General features: G+C 41.8%; 1 protein-coding gene across 1 annotated transcript in view; it reads right to left on the reverse strand.

Annotated features, from left to right (window-relative positions):
• The window catches only part of RTF1 (RTF1 homolog, Paf1/RNA polymerase II complex component), a 55,893-nt gene that overhangs the window by 19,780 nt on the left and 11,929 nt on the right, over window positions 1–24,184 (reverse strand). Inside the window, exons 2-4 of the mRNA XM_047766662.1 lie at window positions 23,162–23,272; window positions 8,194–8,341; window positions 4,435–4,639 (exon numbers count right to left, since the gene is read on the reverse strand). Coding sequence (XP_047622618.1) covers window positions 4,435–4,639; window positions 8,194–8,341; window positions 23,162–23,272 — 464 coding nt within the window. The remainder of the gene's footprint in view (window positions 1–4,434; window positions 4,640–8,193; window positions 8,342–23,161; window positions 23,273–24,184) is intronic.

Here is a 24,184-nt window from a genome sequence, read left to right on the forward strand (position 1 = left end):
AAATCCCTAGTCCAGGAAAGTTCACATGCCACAGATGCAGCCAAAATAAAACAAAATAAAAACCACTGAGGAGCTCCCACTGTGCTGTAGTGGCTTAATGAACTAGCTTATCTCTGTGGAGGTACCAGTTTGATCCCTGACCCAGTGCATCCCTGGCCTGGTGCAGCAGGTTAAGGGTCTGGCATTGCCACAGCTATGGTGAAGGTCTCAGATGATGCACAGATTTGATCCATGGCCTGGCAACTTCCATATGCCTCGGAGGTAGCAGAAAAACAAAGAAACAAACAAAACCAAAAAATAAAAAAACCACTGACCACTTTCAATAGATCCTATGGTATGTGAAATATATCTCAAAAAGTTACTTATTTTATTTTACTTTTTTGCTTTTTAGAGCCACACCCACGGCATATGGAGGTTCCCAGGCTAGGGGTTGAATCTGAGCTACAGCTGCCGGCCTACACCACAGCCACAGCAACGCAGGATCTTAACCCACTAAGTGAGGCCAGCGATTGAACCTGCAACCTCATGATTCCTAGTCAGATTTGTTTCCTCTGCACCACAACAGAAACTTCTCAAAAAGTTACTTTTGAAAGTTAATACCTTAGGTCTGGGAAAACTTGACAGTTACATGTAAAAGAATGAAATCAGAACATTCGCTAACACTATATACAAAAATAAACTCAAAAGGCACTAAAGACCTAAATGTAAGACCAGAAACCATAAAACTAAATGAAATCATAGGTAGAACACTCTTTGAGATAGATCACAGCAATATTTTTTGGATCTGTCTCCTAAAGCAAAGGAAATCAAAGCAAAAATAAAGAAACTGGACCTAATTAAATTTAAAAGCATTTGCAAGCAAAGGGTATCATCTACAAAATGAAAAGATAATCCAACAAATGGGAGAAAATATTTGCAAATGACCTGACTGATAAGGAATTAATAGCAAAAATATATGTAACAGCTCATACAACTCAATAGCAAAAAAAAAAAACAAAAAAAAAACCCCAAAAAACAAACCCCAAAACAAAAACCAACTTGATTTAAAAATGGGCAGAAGGCCTGAATGGACATTTTTCCAAAAAGGAAATGCAGATGGCCAACAGGCACATGAAAAGATGCTCAGGAGTTCCCGTCGTGGCTCAGTGGTTAGCGAATCCAACTGGGAACCATAAGGTTGTGGGTTCGATCCCTGGCTCCACTCAGTGGGTTAAGGATCCGGCGTTGCCGTGAGCTGTGGTGTAAGTTGCAGACGCGGCTCAGATCCCACATTGCTGTGGCTGTGCCATAGCTACAGCTCCGATTCTACCCCTACTTAGCCATGTGCCATGGGAGAGGCCCAAGAAATGGCAAAAAAAAAAGAAAAGATGCTCAACACTGTTAATCATCAGGGAAATGCAAACGAAAACTACAGTGAGATATCCCTTACACCTGTCAGAATGCTGACCATCAAAAAGAACTCAAGTAACAAATGTTGGCAAGGCTGTGGAGAAAATTATTTGGTGCAGCCACTATGTAAAACAGTATGGAGGTTTCTCAAAAAACCTAAAAGTAGAACTACCAAATGACATAGCAATTTCACTCTTGGGTATATATCTGAAAAACACCAGACACACTAATTAGCAAAGATACATGCACCCTAAGGTTCAGAGTAGCATTATTTACAATTGCCAAGATATGGAAGCAACCTAACCTTTATCTATTTGTAAATGGATAAAGAAGATATAAGGAAAAAAAAGATGTTTTATACACACACACACACACACACACACACACACACAATGGATGGACTACCCTTCAGTCATAAAAAAGAATGAATTTTGCCATTTGTAACAACATGGATGGACTTGGAGGGGATTATATTAAGTGAAATAAATCAGAGAAAGACAAATAGTGTATAATGTCACTTATATGTGGAATCTAAAAAATACAACTAGCAAACCTAACAAAAGAGAAACAGACTCACATCTAGAGAACAAATCAGTGGGGAAGAGGGAAGTGGGGAGGGGTGATATAGGAGGTAGGGGATTACGAGTACAAACTATTATGTATAAAATAAGCTACAAAGATATACAATACAGGAAATATGGCCAATATTTTATTATAATAACTATAAATAGAGTATAACCTTTAAAAATTGTGAATCACTATATTACACACCTGTAATTTATATAACATTGTACATTAACTATACTTCAATTTAAAAAAGTAAATAGGGAGTTCCCGTCGTGGCGCAGTGGTTAACGAATCCGACTAGGAACCATGAGGTTTCGGGTTCGGTCCCTGCCCTTGCTCAGTGGGTTAACGATCCGGCGTTGCCGTGAGCTGTGGTGTAGGTTGCAGACGCAGCTCGGATCCCTCGTTGCTGTGGCTCTGGCGTAGGCCGGTGGCTACAGCTCCGATTCAACCCCTAGCCTGGGAACCTCCATATGCCGCAGGAGCGGCCCAAGAAATAGCAACAACAACAACAAAGACAAAAAAAAAAAAAAAAAATAAAATAAAATAAAATAAAATAAAATAAAAAAGTAAATAGGAGTTCCCAACGTGGTGCAGCAGAAACAAATCTGACTAGGGACCATGGGATTTCAGGTTCAATCGCTGGCCTCACTTAGTGGGTTAAGGGTCTGGGCTGCTGTGAGCTGTGCTGTAGGTCACAGACGCGGCTCAGATCCCGAGTTGCTGTGGCTGTGGCGTAGGCCAGCAGCTGTAGCTCTGATTCGACCCCTAGCCTGGAAACTTCCACATGCTGTGGGTGAGGCCCTAAAAAGCAAAAAAGTTTTTCTAAAAAAGTAAATAGTTTTTCTTTAAAAAATGGCTGCACCCACGGCAATGCCAGATCCGAGCTGCATCTATGACTTACACCACAGCTTGCGCCAATGGTGGATCCTTAACCCACTGAGCCACAATAGGAACTCCAAAAGCAGTAAATAGCTTATATTTACATTATGTTCTCATATGTATCCTCTTAGTGGAGGCTTACAAGAATTACCAAGGAGGAAGCTAAGGCAGGAGGAGGGTAAGTGACTAATTCAAATCACCTGGTCAGTGAATCAGACTTGAGCCTAGACCTTCTGATGGAAAATGTCAGTGTTTTTTTACCACAACTAAGCTACCTTTTTTGCTGCCTGCACCTACATTAAAAATTTTTTTTTGTTCAAAAATGATCCAAAATGACATCTCACTACTGGTGCTGCTGACTGTAAAACGGGATGCTAATGGTATTTTCATTAAAAAGTCATTATTAAGATTAAACAAATGAGACCAATATAAAGATCTTTATTAAGTGAAAAAGACCAAGTTTCTGAGTTACTATACTCAGCTAAACACAAGAGCTATTAAAAAATCTCAATTTTCTGTGAATGGCTCTGGACTTCTGTCTTATCATCACTGTAAATATTCTTCCAATCACTAAAAAAAGTCACTGATAATCAGTCAACTACCTCATTCATATAAGGTGAATAATATAAAAACAAAGCTTGAAGTAAGTCACCCACTACTCTTGAGCTACTCTGTGATTATCATAGGGCCCTATTGGCCATATATGAGAACCTCATTATGCTCTCCACAGTTGAGAAACACAAATTTTAAAAGTCATTCTTAACCATCTGGCAACTCTGCTACAGTTTTTTTCCTGTTTGTTCCAACACAGGTAACCTTGGAAGCACATACACTCAAAACAAATGTCTATTACTTGCTGCTGACTGAAAGCCAAACATTCTTGTCTAGGATAACTCACCAGACTTAAAATGGTCTCCAGAAGGGACAAACAGGCTCCTAGAAGAAATGGAACTAACTGCTGCCAAAGAAAATGCTTCTCTGTATCTTTCACAATATTAGGTAGGGAGGAAAGGGATCCTAGTCCTGAGAATTATATGATTTCCTAAGATAAAAAGCCAAGTTCATTTTTACCTTGAAATTCTGATAGGAGATAAGGAAAAACTTTTGCCACTTAAATATGGCAAAAGTAATGCAAAATACTGAGGCAGCTTTGTATATCAAAAAGTATTTTAACATTTGAGCTTTTAAAACAATACAAAAAGCATGCTAGAAGGACAAATTCCGAACTTGTAAATAACGAAGAGAAATTCTTTTTTTTTTTGGTCTTTTTAGTGCTGCAATTGCAGCATATGGGGATTCCCATGCTAGGAGTCCAATCGGAGCTACAGCTACCAGCCTACTTCATGGCCACAGCAACATCAGACCTGAGCTGCATCTGTGACCTACACCACAGCTCACAGCAACAGTGGATCCTTAAACCACTACTCAAGGCCAGGGATCGAACCCGCAACCTCATGGTTCCTAGTCGAATTTGTTTCCGATGCACCACAACGGGAACTCCAAATTCTAAGTCTTGAAGCCTGTGAAGACAGGACTCCAAATGTAAATTCTGGGAAATGAAATTATTCTTTTATCATTATGGAACTACCACTTTACCTTTTTTTCAGCACCTCCCTCTTCTCTATGCGGTTGAATAGCTCTTGCTCTCTCTCTTTTTCTGTCATCTGTTCCAGACGAGCCCTATCTTCCTCATCTCCCATGAGGTCTTCTCCATAGCCATCATGGAACTCCTCATCTTCTGAGGAAGAGTCTGAATCCGAACTGGAGGAGGAGCTATTGCTGTCAGAATCTGACACTTCACCTGCAACAAAGGCCCAAACACAAGATAAGGTGATGCTGCAAAAGTCAAGAGCCCAGTGTTCATACCTCTTGGCTCTCCTAGGTGAGGTGGAATATGGCCATCTCACCTCCCTTGGGAAAGTCCTTGGTCTGCCTTTGGCAAATGCAAACACAGGTTATAGAAACTTAGGTTGCCCCGGGCCGGGGGGTGGGGGGGGATGGAGCTTGAGGTTAACGGATGCAAACCATTGCTTTTGAAATGGATTAACAAGGAGATCCTGCTGTGTAGCACTGAGAACTATGTCTAGATACTTACAACGGAGCACAACAGTGGGAGAAAAAATTATGTATACATGTATGTATAACTGGGTCCTCATGCTGTACAGTGGAAAAAAAGTGTGTTGGGGGAAATAAAAAAAAAAAAGATATTAGAAACTTAGGTTGGATTAAGAAACCAACATCTTTTTTAACATTTTTTTCTGAAAAATTATGGAGGAGTTCTTTTGTGGCATAGTGGGTTAAGGATCTGGCATTGCCACTGCAATGGCTTGGGTTGCTGCTGTGGTGTGGGTTTAATCCCTGGCCCCAGAGCTTGCTCATGTCACAGGTGCTGCAAGGAAAAAAAAAAAGAGTAAGAAAAAATTGCAGACAGTGAAAAAAGCTGCAAGAATAATTTGACTCCCATACATCTTTTACTTAGGTTCATTCATTGTTAACATTGCCAATTTACTTTCTTGTCCACATACATAAAATAAGGTATACCTTTGTGTGTGTGTGTCTTTTTACGGCTACACCTGCAGCATATAGAAGGTCCCAATTAGGGGCTGAATTGGAGATGCAGCTGCTGACCTATGCCATAGACACAGCAATGTGAGATCTGAGCTGCATCTGTAACCTACACCACAGCTGACAGCAATGCTGGATCCTTAACCCACTGAGCAGGGCCAGGGATCGAACCCACGTCCTCATGGATACTAGCCGAGGTCATTGCCACTAAGCCACGATGGGAACTCTGAATTTTTATAATCTATAAAAATTATAGTTGCAGAGATGGTAATCTTTCACCTTTAAATACTTCTTGTAAAAAGGACAGTTTCTTACATAACAAAGTATACAATGATCAAACTCAGGAAACTTAACATTTAAGAAATACCACTATCTGACATATAGTCCATATATTCAATTTTCATTAACTGTTCTAAGACAGTCCTTTACAGCCACTTTTTCCCCAACAGAGGACCCAATCTAGAATTACACATTGCATTTAGTTGCTGAGTTTCTCTAGTATCCTTAATCTGTAACAGCTTTTGTCTTTTATGCCACTAAATTTTTGAAGAGTGTAAGCCTGAAAAATCAGCTAACAGAATTCTGTGAGGTAATGATAAAACTATTCTCTATCTGAATGGAAGCCACTACATGTGGCTACTGAGCAACTGAAGTGTAGCCAGTGAAACCGAGAAACTCAAATTTTGTTTTTTTTTTTTTGGTCTTTTGTCTTTTTAGGGCTGTACCCACAGTATATGGAGCTTCCCAGGCTAGGAGTTGAATCAGAGCTGCAGCTGCTGGCCTACACCACAGCCACAGCAACTCAGGATCTGAGCCGCCTCTGTGACCTACACCATAGCTCACGGCAACGCCAGAATCTGAGCAGCATCTGTGCCTACACCACAGCTCACTGCAACGCCAGATCCTTAACCCACTGAGTGAGGCCACAGATCGAACCTGCATCCTCATGGACACTAGTTGAGTTTGTTAACCACTGAGCCACAATAGGAACTCTGAAAAACTCAAATTTTAATATTTACTCTTTATTTAACTAACTTAATTTTAAATATCTATAGTTATTAAATATCCTCCAAATTTGGTTGGTTAGACATTATTCAGGTTACATGGGAGTTCCTGTCATGGCTCAGTGGTTAACAAAACGGACTAGGAACCATGAGGTTATGGGTTCAATCCCTGGCCTTGTTCAGTGGGTTAAGCTGTGGTGTAGTTTGCAGATGTGGCTCGGATCCTGAGTTGCTGTGGCTCTGGCGTAGGCTGTTGGCTATAGCTCCGATTGGACCCCTAGCCTGGGAACCTCCATATGCCGAGGGAGTGGCCCAAGAAATGGCAAAAGACAAAAAGGCAAAAAAAAAAAAGAAATTACTCAGGTTACAAATTTCTGGCAAGAATACCCCATAAGTGACTGTGTCCTTTTCAAAGTACCGCATCAGGAAGCACCTGACATCTGGTTCTTCTATTACTAGCGGTATTAATTTGGATAACTTATGTCCCCAGATGTCTCCTTTGTAAAGGCGCCTTTCTCATTCATAGTTATTGAGTACAGGGAGATACTCTGAGACTGTGTAAACATTTTGTTCCCCAACAAACTGCTATCTAGTGGTTTTAAACACTTGTTGATAACTCTTAAGTAAATCAGTTATTACCACGATGGTAGGAAATGGTGATTTTCTAACTATAATTTCTTCTACATTTATTAACTGGCTTTTTTTTTTTTCCTGGCTGCACCTGCAGCACGTGGAAGTTCCAGGGCAAGGGATCAAACCTGGACTGCAGCTGGACTGTAGCAGTGCTGGATCCTTGACCCACTGTACCACAAGGGAACGTCTGGCTTTTTTTTAAAAAATCAATGTTTTAATGAGTATTTTTTTTTGTCTTTTGTCTTTTTATTGTTGTTGTTGCTATTTCTTGGGCCGTTCCCGCGGCATATGGAGGTTCCCAGGCTAGGGGTTGAATCGGAGCTGTAGCCGCCGGCCTACGCCAGAGCCACAGCAACGCAAGATCCGAGCCACGTCTGCAACCTACACCACAGCTCACAGCAACGCCGGATCGTTAACCCGCTGAGCAAGGGCAGGGACCGAACCCGCAACCTCATGGTTCCTAGTCGGATTCGTTAACCACTGCGCCATGACGGGAACTCCTGTTTTAATGAGTATTAAACTGGTTAGTGAATTGCCAATGAAATTGTATCTTGGTAGGACAAAGAGTGATAGAAAAAAGCAGTATATATTATGACTGAGTAGTTAAACCAGCTATTCTGATCTTGATTCAGTTTGAGCTCACATTCACAGGCATGTGCTTAAAACACAGGTTAGGCCAATTCTATATAAGCCAGGTTGTATATAAATATAATTTCTTAAAAGAAATGTAAAGTTTACCATTTTAGTCCTAGAACAATTCACTTTCAAGCTAGTGTTAGCAAAATTCTGATTCCAAAACAAGAACATTTTTTTAGTGAGTTTTGTATCTGGTTCAAGGATTTCCCTCCTTGGTCACTCAACGAATAGCTAAGAAAAGTGAAAGGGAAGGCACTCAAGGTAAGGTGAATGAACTCTAACACAGGATCTCATGGGTTTCCTGAATGAGTTTCAAGGGCCTCAAAAATGCTTTGGCATTGTATGTATTTTTATTTCACTCAGATTCTCAACAGATCCATGACCATTGAAAAGATTACAGACCCCTGCAGTAAAGGCAGAGGTCATGCTATATTGCAGGCACCTTTCCTCTCTATTTCTGACTCTGCAGCTTCAAGCTAATAAGAGCTCACTCTCAGGTCTGGACCACTTGACTCACCTTCCTCAGGGGCTGAGCTCTCAGCTGAAGTGTCTTTGTCCGAACTGCCTGAGGAAGCAGTTTTGTTGGCCTGTTTCTTCATGGTTCCTTTCTTCTCTATTTTTCTGGCTTTTCCTTTTTTCTTATTTTTATTGCTCCCAAAAGTCCACTACAAGGAGAAAAGGAGAAAAAGAAAAATTGAAACAGGGACTTCATTGGGAAAAGCTGGAAGATTCAAAAGTTGAGTTTCTAACATTCATCAAAATAATTACAACAGTCTCTATTGCTTTAGATCCAAAACAAATATACTTCATATGGAGAAAGATATGGATTTGTGGAACCTTGGTTACAACTTCATAACTTGCAGTTTGCAATTTCTTAAAGACAGTAGATAACTGACACAATAAACAGAGAATTTAATTAATACATTTTTTGTCAAAGGAAAACAAATATTTCACCATAATGGAAAGTCAACTGAGTTAATATTGTGTTGGGGAATTCCTGCTGTGGTAGAGCAGGTTAAGGATCTGGCATTGCTGCGGCTATGGCACAGGTTGCAGCTGCAGCTCAGATTTGACCTCTGGCCCAGAGATGTTCATATGCAGTGGGTGCAGCCAAAAAAACCCAAAAACCAAAAAAACCTACACAAACTCATGTGGCACAGAAAACAGCTTCTAATGTTTCCTGTGGCAGAGAGGGTAGTAATAGAGGTTGGTATGCCTGGGTTTCAGCACAAAGAGCATGATTTAGCTCTGGAATGGGTACCAGGAAGGCAGGGCATAAAGATTGTTAGTAGGAGCAAATTGCAGAAAACATAGGGAGAAAAGGATGAAGGCCACTCTTTGGCATGGATGGTAACAATGGTACCAACTCTAAGGAGACAGGAAATACATCATTAAGAAAATACATATGTGTGTATCTTTTTAAATTTTTTATTTATTATTTATTTTTAATTTTTATTTATTTATTTTATTTTTATTTAGCACTGTGGAATATGAAGTTCCCGGGCCAAGGATCAGATCCGCGACACAGTTTCGGCCTATGCCATAGCTGTGGCAAGCCTGGATCCTGTAGCTCACTGTACCAGGCTGGGATTGAACCTATGTTGAGGTGCTGCAGGATTGTGCCAATCTCCTTGTGCCAGAATGGGAACTCCATATCTTTTCTTAAAAAAACTTCATATATTGGAGTTCCCATCATGGTGCAGCAGAAATGAATCCAACTAGGAACCATGCAGTTGTGGGTTCGATCCCTGGTCTCGTTCAATAGGTTAAGGATCTGGCGTTGCCGTGAGCTGTAGTGTAGGTCGCAGGCACAGCTCGGATCTGGTGTTGCTGTGGCTCTGGCACAGGCTGGCAGTTATAGCTCCGACTCGACCCCTAGCCTGGGAACCTCCATATACAACAGGTGTGGCCCTAAAAAGACAAAAAAAATTAAGACAAAAAACAAAAAAACCTTCATATGCTATACTGCAACATAATGTTTAAATCAGATCATAAATAGGAGATCCCATACATCTAGCCTAAACATAAGGAACACGCAATTTGTATTATTAAAGTAACAGGCAGCCAATACACAGTTAATCATTCCAAAACCAAAAAAAAAAAAAAAAAACATCTTCATCAAGCATTTAATTTTATTTAAAAAAAAATTTTTTTAGGGCCGCACCTGTGGCATATGGAGGTTCCCAGGCTAGGGGTCGAATCGGAGCTATAGCAGCCGGCCTACACCACAGCCACAGCAATCCCGGATCCTTAACCCACTGACCGAGGCCAGGGATCGAACCTGCATCCTCATGAATGCTGGTCAGATCATTTCTGCTGAGCCAAGACAGGAACTCCCTTCATCAACCACTTTAATTACAAGGTCAAAAGACCGTAAAGTCATTTTTAAAGAAGTCACAAAGACCATTTAGTTACATTAAACCATACCTCCTCCTTTGATATTTTAACTTGTCAATTTAGGAGAATGATCTTTGGTGAAAAATACTTTACTTGGAAACTTTATTTTATACTCTAAACATAATATTCACCTTTCCAGCATCACAGATTAAATTAGAAACCTGGTATTAACATAAAATTTCTTCATCTAATATTTAACAAGTCTTTGCTCCTTCTATAATGTGACCATAAATTCATCTCCTACCTTATAATAGCTAAGATCAGAAGTAATTTATTTTGGGTTTTGTTGGGGGATGTGGGTGGAGGAGTAGTTCTGATGAGGTTTCCATCTTAGAAATATTCCAGATGAGCTATTCTGAAGAACCACAGCCTGTTAATTGACCTTGATAAGATAAAGTAAAAGGGTACTACTTTAATCTTCTGATTTTTCATTTTAATTTACTTATTTTAATTGCCACTTTATTTTTGTGCTCAGGAGCTAGGAAGAAGGGACAAGTGAAAATAAAACAGCCACATGTTCAAGAATGACATATTAGGGGAGTTCCTATTGTGGCTCAGCAGGTTAAGAACATGACATAATTTATGAGATGATGCCAGTTCAATCCCTGGCCTCACTCAGTGGGCTAAGGATCTGGCATTGCCACAAGCTGTGGCACAGGTCAAAGATGCAGCTCATATCTGGTGTTGGTGTGGCTGTGGCATAGACAGGCAGCTGCAGCTCTGATTCAACCCCTAGCTTGCAAACTTCTATATGCTACAGATATAGTCTTAAAAAGAAAAACAAACAGGAATTCCCACCATGGTGCAGCGGAAACGAATCCAGCTAGGAACCATGAAGTTGCGGGTTTGATCCCTCGCTCAGTGGGTTAAGGATCTGGCATTGCTGTGAGCTGTGGTATAGGTTGCAGACATGGCTTGGGTCTAGCGTTGCTGTGTCTCTGGCGTAGGCCGGCAGCAACAGCTCCGATTTAGACCCCTAGCCTGGGAACCTCCATATGCCACAGGTGTGGCCCTAAAAAGGACAAAAGACAAAAAAAAAAGAAAAAGAAAAACAAACAAAAACCCAGAATGACACAGGAGTTTCTTCTATGACGCAGTGGGTCAGTGATCTGGCCTGTCTCTGTGGAGGCGAACACTGTGATCCCTGGTGGATTCCAGTTGGTTAAGGAGCTGGCAGTGTTGCCGCTGTGGTGTAGGTTGAAGCTCTGGCCCTGGAGCTTTCCACATGCCATGGGTGCGGCATAAAAAAATTTTTTTAAATGATATATTACGTTAATCAATAGCAATTTCTTCTTCTTTTTTTTTTTTTTTGGTCTTTTTAGGGCCACACCTGTGGTATATGGAAGTTCCCAGTCTAGAAATTAAACCAGAGTTACAGCTGAAGGCCACAGCCATAGCAATGCCAGATCTGAGGCTCCTCTGTGGCCCACACCACAGCTCACAGCAATGCCAGACCCCTAACCCACTGAGTGAGGCCAGGGATAGAATCCATGTCCTCATGGATACTAGCTGAGTTCATTACTGCTGAGCCACGATGGGAACTCCAAGGAGATAATTTTTTGGTCATTTTGAAAGAATGCAAAAGGACACCAAGTTTAATCTTGTGGTTAACGTCACTAAAATATATCAACTTCCTATGATGATAATACAGATATTATAAGAGGCAATAATGTATAAAACATCTTCTGCATTGGCTTTAGTTATAAAAAATAGCACAACTATGCACATAATAGTCAATATTTATAGTTTGGTTATGAACATGGGCATGATCCATCTCTTAGTGTCTTTCTGGACTTCTTTGTACAGAAGTCCCTTCTTTGTATAAAGGAATCTCTTTGTACTTCTACCCAATGGAAATACGAAAAGCCTGAGAGCATAAAGGTTGAGCTACCAAGGGTCACATGTGTGTTAAAGCGGCTAGGTCTTTTTTTGCCAGCAGATCTGGGTCTCTCATGTGCAACAGAGTCAAATTCTAAACTCCTGGGGTTGGGGGGAGGGGGAGTGTTTATGAGAGCAAAAGTGGCCTAAATGTGAAGTCACTCAGGTGAACTCCATTCAGGAGGTACTAGAAAGCTATCTGGCTTCCTTATCCTTTCACCGTCTATCTGCTTCAATCTGCCATTGCCTAAGCTTAGCAACTGTCATCTATAGCCTATGATACTTATCCCTTGGGGGAGAAGGAAGAAAGATAAGAGTGAAAATAGAAAAAGTAAAATGTTCCTATTTAACAAGGGCTTTCCTGGCTGAACCTCAATGTAGGAATGGGACCTTGTTTCTCCTTCCAATAATTTTCTAAAGAAATGAGATGACAAAGCTGCCTCACTTCCCATGAGGCTGACTCAATAGGGTCTGTCATGCCAATGGCAAACAACCAAACTCACTATGTGACAGGTTTTACGGGAATTTTAATAATGTAGGTAACTTTAAAAAATAAAATTTCTTGGAGTTCCCATTGTGGCACATTGGAAACAAATCCAACTAGTAACCATGAGGTTTGATCCCTGGCCTCACTCAGTGGGTCGGGGATCCAGCATTGCTGTGAGCTGTGGTGTACATCGCAGACCCGGCTTGGATCCTGCATTGCCATGGCTGTGGCGTGGGCCAGCAGCTGTAGCTGATTCGACCCCTAGCCTGGGAACCCCCATATGCCACGAGTGTGACCCTAAAAAGAAAAAGAAAATAAACAAAAAATAAAATTTCTTATTAATATATTTTTCAATACCAAGAGAAAAGAATAAGCTACTTGTATATTTACTTTCTAAAAAGTGTCTTGAGAGTTCCTGCTGTGGCACAGCAGATTAGGTATTCAGGAGTTGTCTCTGGGTGGCTCAGGTTTAATCCCCAGCCCAGTGCAGTGGGCTAAGGATCCAGAGTTGCCACAGCTGTGGTATAGATTGCAGGTGTGGCTCAAATTTGATCCCTGGCCTGGGAACTTCCATTATCTCATGCATGCAGCCAAAAAAAAAAAAAAAAAAGCACCTTAATTTTATTTAAAAAGTTCTTTAAAATCTAATTTTAAGAACAATTTGGAGTTCCCGTTGTGGCTCAGTGGTTAACAAATCTGACTAGGAACCATGAGGTTGCGGGTTTGATCCCTGGCCTTGCTCAGTGGGTTAACGATCCGGCATTGCCGTGAGCCGTGGTGTAGGTTGCAGATTAGGCTTGGATCCTGCATTGCTGTGGCTCTGGCACAGGCCGGTGGCTACAACTCCGATTAGACCCCTATCCTGGGAATTTCCACATGCCACAGGAGCGGCCCCAGAAAAGGCAAAAAGACAAAAAAAAAAAAAAGAACAATTTATGTTTATTATATTAAACTTGGGAAAAATAGAGTTTTGTTTTTTGGGCTGTGCCTACAGCATGCAGAGGTTTGATTCCCAGGCTAGGAATCAAACCTGGACCACAACAGTGACAATGCCAGAACCTTAACCCAATGAGCCACCAGGGAACCCTGAAAGTATTTTTAATGTTAAACAAAAACCAAATCCACCTGTGTTTCTACCACCCAAAGATAATCACCTAAAATTTGGAGACCAGTCTCATTATTATTCCTATTTAAGTGAAAGAGACTCAAATAGGTTCTGATAATCTCCCACAAGATTCCCCCCCCAGACAATAGATCACATTTGTAATCTTTTACATTTTCCTATAAACCAGAAGTTTCTGATTTTCTTTTTTTTGTCTTTTTAGGGCTGCACCTTCCACATACGGAGGTTCCCAGGCCAGGGGTTGAATTGGACCTGTAGCCGCTGCCCTACACCATAGCTCACAGCAATGCCAGATCTTTAACCCACTGATCGAGGCCAGGGATAGAACCTGTGCCCTCATGAATACTAGTCAGATGTTTTCTGTTGAGCTATGATGGCAACTCCTGAATATCTTTTGGTCTAAGCACACAGACATCTTCTCTCGAGATGACAGAATCTAATAAACCATAAAGGAGATGATTAAGGCTTGTAGAAGGCAAAACTGACATATAAATATCTTAATCCAGCCATTAGCCCAGAGATTGTTCACCTATTCCTGCAAATGCCTTATTCTGTTGACCCTAAGACAGAAAGAAAGCAAATTCTTTTGTTGCCAGAGAGTGGTAGTAAATGGAATCTAAGTTGTAAAGGACAGAATTAAAGAGATGCTCTTAAGCTTTCCCTATCCAGCAGAAAGTAGAGGAAATGAGCTGGCTTTTCTTGATTTGTTTTGCGAACTATTGCTCCACTGAAAGCCAAGCTCTGTTGTGACCTTAAAAGTACTCGGAAAGGCACCACACAGAAGGCAAGAATAAGAAAATGAGTGCCTGCTAATCTGCATCTGAGTGCAGAGGTCAGAGCATCCCTCAACAGAGAGCTGCTCAAAAACAATCTGGGAAAGGTAACGGATCCACTGTCAGTCAGGACTCCTGCTTTCCCTACACCTACGCAGGCCTGCGCACAATGCCAGGGAAATGTTCTGTATACATGCAGTGAAGAAAACCTAAAACAGTGACTAGAAGAAAGATGTTTTCTTTTTTTGGTCTTTTTAGGGCCAAACATGCAGCATATGGCTGGGGTAGAATCGAAGCTATAGCCGCTGGCCTATACCCCAGCCCCAGCCCCTCAGGATCCGAGCCACATCTGGGACCTACACCACAGCCCATGGCAACACTGAATCCCCACCGAGCAAGGCCAGGACTCAAACCCGCACCCTCATGGATACTAGTCAGGTTCGTTACTGCTGAGCCACAAAGGGAAATCCATCTTTTTTTCTTTTTTTTGGCTGTCCTATAGCATATGGAGTTCTTGGGCTAGGGATCAGATCAAAGCAGCTGCAGTTGTGATCTACGAAGCACCTGTGAGAACACCAGATCCTTAACCCACTGTGCTGGGCCACCTGCATCCTGGCACTGCAGAGACGCCGCTGGGCCCACTGTGCCACAGTGGGAACTCTAGAAGATGTTTTCTTAACTAATAAATTACTCTGACCACTACAACAGATATTCTAAGGGACAGCAATTATCTAACGATACAAGGAGGGCTGGAAGTACTACACAACCCTGTGCCAGAAGTGAGTATGGGTTGTTATAACCTGGTCCCTCCCCTGGGAAGCAGAGGGTTTTCCTTGCACTCAGCTGAAAGACAAAAAGGAACAAGGGTTGGGGAGTGGCTGCTTTGGACTTGGGTAGCATTGAGATGCTGAGTATTTTGAGTATCCTAGAAGCAAAAAGGCAAAGAAACTTCAACATTTCAGAGAGGTTATCTCTAATGGGCAAGGAAAATCATATTCTAGGTCTCAGGATCCAGAGTACAAACCACTGTGGGGAGTTCCCACTGTGGTGGAGTGGGTAAAGAATCTACCTATAGGAGTTTTGGTTGTGGCACAGTGGAAACAAATCCGACTAGTAACCATGAGGTTGCGGGTTTGATCCCTGGCCTATTGGATCAGTGGGGTAGGGATCCCGTGTTGCTGTGGCTGTGGCGTAGGCCAGCAGCTGTAGCTCTGATTTGACTCCTAGCCCAGGAACTTCCATATCCTCAGGTGCCACCCTAAAAAGCCAAAAAAAAAAAAAAGAAAAAGAAAAAGAATCTGACTGCAGTGGCTTGGGTCACTGTGGAGGCGTAGGTTCCATCCTCAGCCTGGCATAATGAGTTAAGGTTCTGGTGTTGTGGCAGAGGTCTCGGCTATGGCTTGGATTCAATCCCTGGCCCAGGAACTTCCATACGCCTGGGTGTGGCCAACCCCCTCCCCCCACAAAAAAATCCCCAAACACTGTAGCCCATTTACTCCTAAAATGAATTTACGGTGAAACGAAAATACTTTGAGATAAGTAGGGTTCAAGAAGAATAGCTGGGCCAGTGATAAACTATAGGATTAGAGGTTGAAAGAACTTGAATAAAGCCCAAGCTTTCAACCTGAGACTGTTTCCTTATCTGTAAAGCAGGAATAATAATACTGTTTTGACCACCTATCAGGGTAGTAGGAGACACAAAGGAGACAGAATAAAAGATGTTTAGAGCACATCAGAAACTGCGAAGTTCTATATAAATGCAGGGTACTCTCTTTTGATGGGAAAAGGAAACCAGAACTTCTGTGAGCCTCTGTTTTCTTATTCTGAAACAAGCAAGCAAATAATCTCTGTGACTTATTGGAGTTTTAAAATTGTAGGATTCTATATAAAATAGTGCTAACTTAAAGCAACTGGCAAAACGGTTCTGTAGTGGAAGTTCCCACTGTGGCTCAGCAGTAATGAATCCAACTAGTATCCATGAGGATGCGGGTTGGATCTCTGGCCTCACTCAGTGGGTTAAGGACCTGGCATTGCTGTGGCTGTGGTGTAGACCCGCAGCTGTGGCTCTGATTTGACCCCTAGCCAGGGAACTTCCATATGCCGCAAGTGCGGCCCTAGAAAGCAAAAAAAAAAAGAAAAAAAAAAGGTTCTGTAGTTATTATTCTAGATCCTGACAGTGGCCAACAAAGAGGTATGTGAAGAGCGCTTGGTTCCAGATTTAGGTGTACCCCCTCCACATCCCGAAGGTGGAACAGGGTCGGCAGAGTTGAAGAGTAAATGCAAATATCAGCCTAAAGAACATGACGAACAGCTAAGTTTTCTCTTAAAAGAAATAAATTACTGTGTAATTAATCAGACAAAATACAAAGGACACCACTGTATTTTATCACGAGGCAATCATATACATTTAACTGGAAAATGTAGAGAATCCCTACACTCAATCATAAAAACTTACGGTCTGGTCAGGGAGATAAAAACAAAAGTGAAACAGAAATGACACAAAAAAATGTAAAATATAATCAGTACTTTGCTGTTTGGGTAGGAAGTATCAGATTTATTGTACACAAGTTTAAGAAAAAAGTCCATAAAATCACTTTATTCTCCCAAATTCTTGGTATCTAGATAAATGAGTGCACTGTATGGTAATCTACATAGCCAAGAACAAAGAAATCTGACGTATTACATAAAAAAAAAAAAAGGCTTATAAGCAATCCAAACAGCTACTGTTAAATTTAACTAAAGCAGAGTACTCGAGAGAGCACTCTTGTGGTGCAGCAGGTTAAGGATCCAGTGTTGCCACTGCAGCAGCTTGAGTCACTGCTGTGGCATAGGGTTTGTTTTTTTTAGGGCCATACCTGAAGAATATGGAAGTTCCCAGCCTAGGGGTCAAATTGGAGCTGCAGCTGCTGGCTTAAGCCACAGCCACAGCAATGCCAGATTTGATTTGAGTCTGCAACCTACATCACAGATTGTGGCAATGCAGGATCCTTAACCCACTGAGCAAGGCCAGGGATCAAACCCAAGTCCTCATGGATACTAGTCAGGTTCATTACCACTGAAACACAATGGCAACTTGGGCTGTGGGTTTAATCCTAGGAACCATGAGGTCGTGGGTTCAATCCCTGGCCTTGCACAGTGGGTTACAGATCCAGCATTGCCATGAGCTGTGGTGTAGGTTGCAGACATGGCTCGGATCTGGCGTTGCTGTGGCTGTGGTGTAGGCTGGTGGCTACAGCTCTGATTAGACCCCTAGCTTGGGAACCTCCATATGCTGCAGGAGTGGCCCTAAAAAGACAAAAAATAAATACATAAATAAAAAATAAAGCAGTGTACTCAAACCTAAACTCTATGGGGCTTCCTGGTTTCCTGATGCCAAATCAGATCAAAGGCAGGAAGTTGGAAGTAGAGCAGATTACCAGAGATGAGAACAATGGCCACTGCTTACCTATGTTAAGGGGCAGGAGAGAAGAGATGTAAAAATCAGTACCACACAGCTCAGTATTTTGGAAGTCATTATCTCATAGTACAAGAACTGCCATTCATAATCATGACTAAATCAGTTAAAAAATTATATGTAATAAAATCTGTCAACATTTGTTTCAAATATAGTGGTTTTATATTTTAAACTTTCAAGAGGTAGAGTTTCGGTTGTGGCTCAGGGGTTAACAAACCAGACTAGTGTCCATAAGGACTAGGGTTTGATCACTGGCCTCACTCAGTAGGTTAAGTATGTGGCATTGCCCTAAGCTGTGATGGAGGCTGGCAGCTGTAGCTCAGATTTGACCCCTAGGCTGGGAACCTCCATATGCTGCAGGTACAGCCCTAAAAAGCAAAAAAAAAAAAAAAAAAGGCTCTTGGGTACCTAGACCAACTTCCTGGAAAAGTTATTACTGAGTGAATTTTAACTAAAAGTTTTATCTTTTCAAAATGTTCTATCAATAAAAATTAATAGCAAGTGATAACGACTAGGAATTCAAGTACAACTAGATCAAAGTAAAGAGCCCAAAAGATCAGATAGGATAAGAAAGAAAGAGAAGAAGCTTCAGAAAAAAAGAAAGTAGGGGAAAAATGGAGAGGAAGAAAAGCTCAAGATACCACAATCTCTGAAGAGGTACACTGGAGCATAAAACACATCCAGGAAGGCTGAGAGTTCTAGAGAAGAAAAAACAGGTGTGAAAGGTGCTGAACTACAGGGCTGGGCCAAATGCTTTTATTTCTCAAAAATGTTGACAACAAGACTATTCATGCTGGGTCACTTTGCTGTACAGTAGAAAACTGACAGAAGACTGTAAACCAACTATAACAGAAAAAATAAAAATCATTAAAAAAACAAGATTGTACATGACGCTTTTTAAAATAATCATTCTTTCTTATGCAGAGTGTATTAGAACATAATTCAGCTGTTTCTGTGCTTTGACAAATGTAGTTATATTCAATTCTGAACAATGAAGAAAGGGTTTTCTTGGTTTCTAACGATTTTTACTGGTAACAAGTGAAAATTTAGGCTTTCTTCTTATTTCTTATCTAGGTGCAGCTGTTTGCACGAGAGGCACCCTGTTTCTAAAAAGGACTCTGAACTACATAATTTAGGACTCTGTTCCTCCTAACAAATGGACTTTTTCCTGGATAGGAAACTTTTTTTTTAGGTCTTTCTGCCTTTTTAGGTCTGCCCCCGTGGCACATGGAGGTTGCCAGGCTAGGGGTTGTACTGGAGCTGGAGCTGCTGGCCTACACCACAGCCATAGCAACTTGGGATCTGAGCCGTGTCTTCAACCTACACCACAGCCCATGGCAACGCCAAATCCCCAACCTAGTGAGCAAAGCCAGGGTTCGAACCCATGTCCTCATGGATACTAGTCAGGTTCATTAACCACTGAGCCAGGACAGGAACTCCTGGATAGGAAACTTTGATAACCTCCCTGTATCCTTCCCCCTACCCCCCCATCAATTAGCTAGCTATCTTTTTTTTTTTTTTGTAGTTGCACCCGTGGCACACAGAAGTTCCTGGGCCAGAGATCAAATCCTAGTCACAGTAATGATGCAAGCCTCTGTGCCACAAGAGAACTCCCAGCTAGTTATCTTCTTGCTCCAAAGTCAGCGCACATCTCTCCTTATAACAAATCATATATTAACCCCCTAACTCAATTGTTCTTGACTAGTTTTCTGTCTTAGCAAATCTGAGGCAGCCAGCATACTTCTACCTATATTCATCATCACTAATGACAATAAACAACGAGAGGTGGGAGGGGAGAAGGGTTGGGAGGTATATTTGAAAATATGCCAGAGTAGCTTCTGGAACAAGCAGGCCCCATCTGACTGAGAACTAACTGTCACCCTAACCAACCAAATTTCTAAAAGCCTAGTTTGTAGATAGTAAGGATATTAAAGCCATAGCAGAAAATAGAAAAAAAAAAAATTACTTCAGTGTATGGGTTTTGCCTATAAAGATGTATGAATATTCATTTTGAGAGAGAAAAAAAAGCAAGAGCCTCTGTCTCAAACTTTATATTCTAAGGATCTCTCAGATGTGTCCTACCCACTCTAAAATATTTCTATGAAAGCCATAAATCTGAGTTCACAATAATACCACTGAGTTCTTTAGTGGTGGGTAGTATTTTTTTTAAAAAAAGATTTTCTTAATTGTCCAAAATAATGAAATATTCATCCTAACTTTGAGGTGCTCTGTGCTTAAGCTAGTAGCCTGGGCCAGAAAGTGATAATGCAGAACAAAAAACAGGCACCTTTCAGAGTGGCCACAATATATAAAGGCTGCTATTCACAGCGGGAGGGTGGGGAGGAGATAGGAACAGAGCTGTAAGAAGCCAGTGGGCCTCGGGGGTGGGACCTGGAGACAGCAGCAAGAGCTAAGAACCTTGTGGGAGCAAAGTTACTCAAAGTCCCCTTCCCCACTAGGCAGGGGGCAGATTGCCTGCAGCTTTTTCACTAGTAACTACATAAGCAGCTGGTAGCATTCTGAGGTGAGGACTCTCAAACTTGGTTAAGCAGCTTCAAGTGACAAAAGGGAATCCTAAGCTGTAATCATTTTTACGGATGCTGGACCTACCCTAATGCAAGTTTGGGGCTCCTTTATTTTTATTTATTTATTATTATTATTATTATTTTGGTCTTTTTAGGGCCACACCCATGGCATATGGAGGTTCCCAGGCTAGGGGTCGAATTGAAGCTGTAGCTGCCAGCCTACACCACAGCCACAGCAACTTGGGATCCGAGCTGCATCCGCAACCTACACCACAGTTCATGGCAACACCGGATCCTTAACCCACTGAGCAAGGCCAGGGATCAAACCCGCGTCCTCTTGGATACTAGTCGGGTTCGTTAACCGCTGAGCCACGATGGGAGCTCCTGGGCTCCTTTAATGCTGTGGAATTGATACATACACTGACCTCCTGGCAGAAGCAGCTAAAAAAAATGAAGGGAATCCCTACAGTAACTGCACACTTAGGATCTAATGATAGGAATACAGAGAAGAAAATGTTTCAAAGGAGAGTTACTGATTGTCTCTTAAGGAAGAGCAAAGACCGTAAATAAGTGACAGGTATTCTAAATACAACACGGATTCAAACTCAAGACAATATTATGAGGGGGACCACCACAGCAGCTGACTTCTGAAATGTGGAAAATGAAAGTAGCTGATGCAGGGACAGTGGGAAAGGCAATTATTTCAAGATTTTCCTGTATTATCAATGCATTTTTTTTTCTTTCTTTTTTTTTTTTTGGTCTTTTTGCCTTTTCTAGGGCCGCTCCTGGGGCATATGGAGGTTCCCGGGCTAGGGGTTGAATCGAAGCTGTAGCCGCCAGCCTACACCACAGCCACAGCAACTTGGGATCCGAGCTGCATCTGCAACCTACACCACAGCTCACGGCAACACCGGATCTCTAACCCACTGTGCAAGGCCAGGGATCGAACCTGCAACCTCATGGTTCCTAATCGGATTCGTTAACCACTGAGCCACGATGGGAACGCCTATCAATGCATTTTTTTTAAAAATTGAAAAAACAGGAGTCCCTGCTGTTGCACAACGGGATCGGCAGTGTCTTGGGAGCACCAGGACACAGGTTCAATCCTTGGCATGGCACAGTGTGTTAAAGACCTGATGTTGCCGAAGCTTCAGCTTAGGTTGCAACTATGGCTCAGATCTGACCCTTGGCCTGGGAACTCCATGTGCTGTGGGGCAGCACAAAAAAAGAAAAAAACAGAAAAAGAAAAAAGAAAAACAAAGCAAATTATTTCACAAAACCTGCTTTTCTAACAGATTAGCTTACTTTATCAATTGTAGAGGAATTATAGTTTCTCCATTAAAAATAAATGAAACAGGAGTTCCTGTCGTGGCGCAGTGGTTAACAAATCTGACTGGGAACCATGAGGTTGCAGGTTCGGTCCCTGCCCTTGCTCAGTGGGTTAACGATCCGGCGTTGCCGTGAGCTGTGGTGTAGGTTGCAGACGCGGCTCGGATCCCGTGTTGCTGTGGCTCTGGCGTAGGCCGGCGGCTACAGCTCTGTTTAGACCCCTAGCCTGGGAACCTCCATATGCCCCAGGAGCGGCCCAAGAAATAGCAAAAAGACAATAAATAAATAATAAATAAATAAATAAATAAATAAATAAATAAACAACCAAAAAGAATTAAAATTCACCCATTCACTACCCCTTCCTGTCAAAACAATTTTAGGCCTGTTAGATCATTAAAGATTAAGAGAAAATTACTAATTTGCAATCATTTCTAATTTGCATATACAGGGCACTGGTAAATACTCTTCCAGGTGTTAATTAAATTTCATTATAATAAAAAACCTTTTTTTACTTTAGTGGGACTTCATTGTTAAGTATACTGGCAGAAATACTTTCCTAGACAGCAGGGTAAAAGATTAGAACAGAAAGGTGATATTCAGCCTTCCTGTTGAAATTACTAAGGGAAAAAAAAAGTATTTTATTTTATTTTATTATTTATTTTTATTTTTTTGTCTTTTTTTGCTATTTCTTGGGCCGCTCCCGCAGCATATAGAGGTTCCCAGGCTAGGGGTTGAATCGGAGCTGTAGCCGCCAGCTATGCCAGAGCCACAGCAACACAGGATCCGAGCCTCGTCTGCAACCTACACTACAGCTCACGGCAACGCCAGATCGTTAACCCACTAAGCAAGTGCAGGGACCAAACCCACAACCTCATGGTTCCTAGTCGGATTCGTTAACCACTGCGCCACGACAGGAACTCCAGTATTTTATTTTAAATCAAATAAGGAACATGTAAGAGAGCTCCCAAGACCTTTCCCCAGCCTCTTTCTTCCATTACTGGATCTTTTCGAGCCTTGTTTGGCGGTAGAGAGCAGTTTGGGAAAGTCATCTTGGTTTGAGCAATGAATAGATGGATTTTTTTTCTCTGTAAAGGTGAATGCCACTACTTTGAGGGATGTTGATTCAATCTACTCAAAGAAAGCTTCTTGTCCTGCTAAAGTATTTCCCACTAAAATATGGCACTCCTGACAGAATTTCCTTCTAATGTAAAAGTGGGATTAAAAAGATGAAGAAAAATAAAAGAGATGATGTCTAACAAGTCGTGTCCTCTCAGCAAAAGGGCTGAAAAGACCGAAAAATGGCCACCTAAATGCCCAACAGAGGCACCCACTAGGTAACCGGCAGTACAAAGAACGTCACAATGTGAAAGCTTTCCATACGCAATTTCCTTTCCCCAAGAAGTTCTCATAGATCTTAGGCAGGAAGGTCTCAGTTTAAGAAAAAGAAGCTGTCCAGGGGTCACTGACTGAGGACCCTCAAACACCTAGTAGTCCCAGGGGCCTAGCCCTCCACACTCACCTCATCATCGCTGTTGGACGTTTCGGAGTCTGAGGAGGCTGCAGGCTGACTCACAGGCGGCTCCTTCTCTTCAGAGTCACTTCGCTTCCGCTTTGCCAGGGACAAGAGCTCCTGAGAGGGTAAAGGTAGCCAGGTGAGTTTTGTTCACAGAGAAAACATATCCAAGAATAATGAAATGCCCACCTTCCTTAGATCTCTTATCTTTGTGCTTTCAATCGAAGGACATCATCAGGGGAAATTTGAGCACATGAATAGACTGCCAGCCAATACTCCTGAGTGCTGAAGAAATGTTTTCAAAATCTGTCCCTTCCATCTTAGTGGGAAATGTATGTTTGAAATGGGAAAGTGACTAGAAAACTGAACGGGAGGCTACCCTCAAATTGTCACCATTTCCTCTACAAGCTAGAGAAGATCTGATTCTCAGGAACTGATAGAAGAACCATGTCTACAAAGGTAATCTCCTCGCTGTTCTTACTGGCATAGCTAATACTCTGAGTGTCCTCCTACTATATGATTCTTGGTAAAATTGGCATTTGTAGGGCTGTTCTGAATAAGCTGACAACCTACAAGTTCCTGAAGTCATTTATTTTGAATGCCTAAACCAGGGGGAAAAACATATAATTCTAGTGCTTAATCCAGACTTAAGCAGTAGGAACACTGGCCGCTAGAATCCTAATTTGACAACCCAAATATTTCTATTTCACCACCTCTGCCTTGTCCTGGTGATTTAAGAGAGATTAAAGGGGAAGAGATATAGCATTTACTAAGTCATGGCTACAACCAGGATTTGCTCTCTCACACAGTTCCCCTCTCCTGTTACTTCCCCCCATTTCAGTCCAGTCACCCAAAAACACAACAAAAGGATACCTGCTATGATTCCGGCACTATGTTAATATCAATACCAGTCCAAAACTATTCTACACTTACTAGATGCCAGGTACTTTTCTAAGCATCTAACATTTAATCTTCACAACAGCCTTAAGGTGAGTACTATTACCATTCCTGCTTAAAGATAAAGAAACT

The sequence above is a fragment of the Phacochoerus africanus genome, chromosome 2 (genome assembly GCF_016906955.1).
Source record: "Phacochoerus africanus isolate WHEZ1 chromosome 2, ROS_Pafr_v1, whole genome shotgun sequence".
Lineage (NCBI taxonomy): Eukaryota > Metazoa > Chordata > Mammalia > Artiodactyla > Suidae > Phacochoerus > Phacochoerus africanus.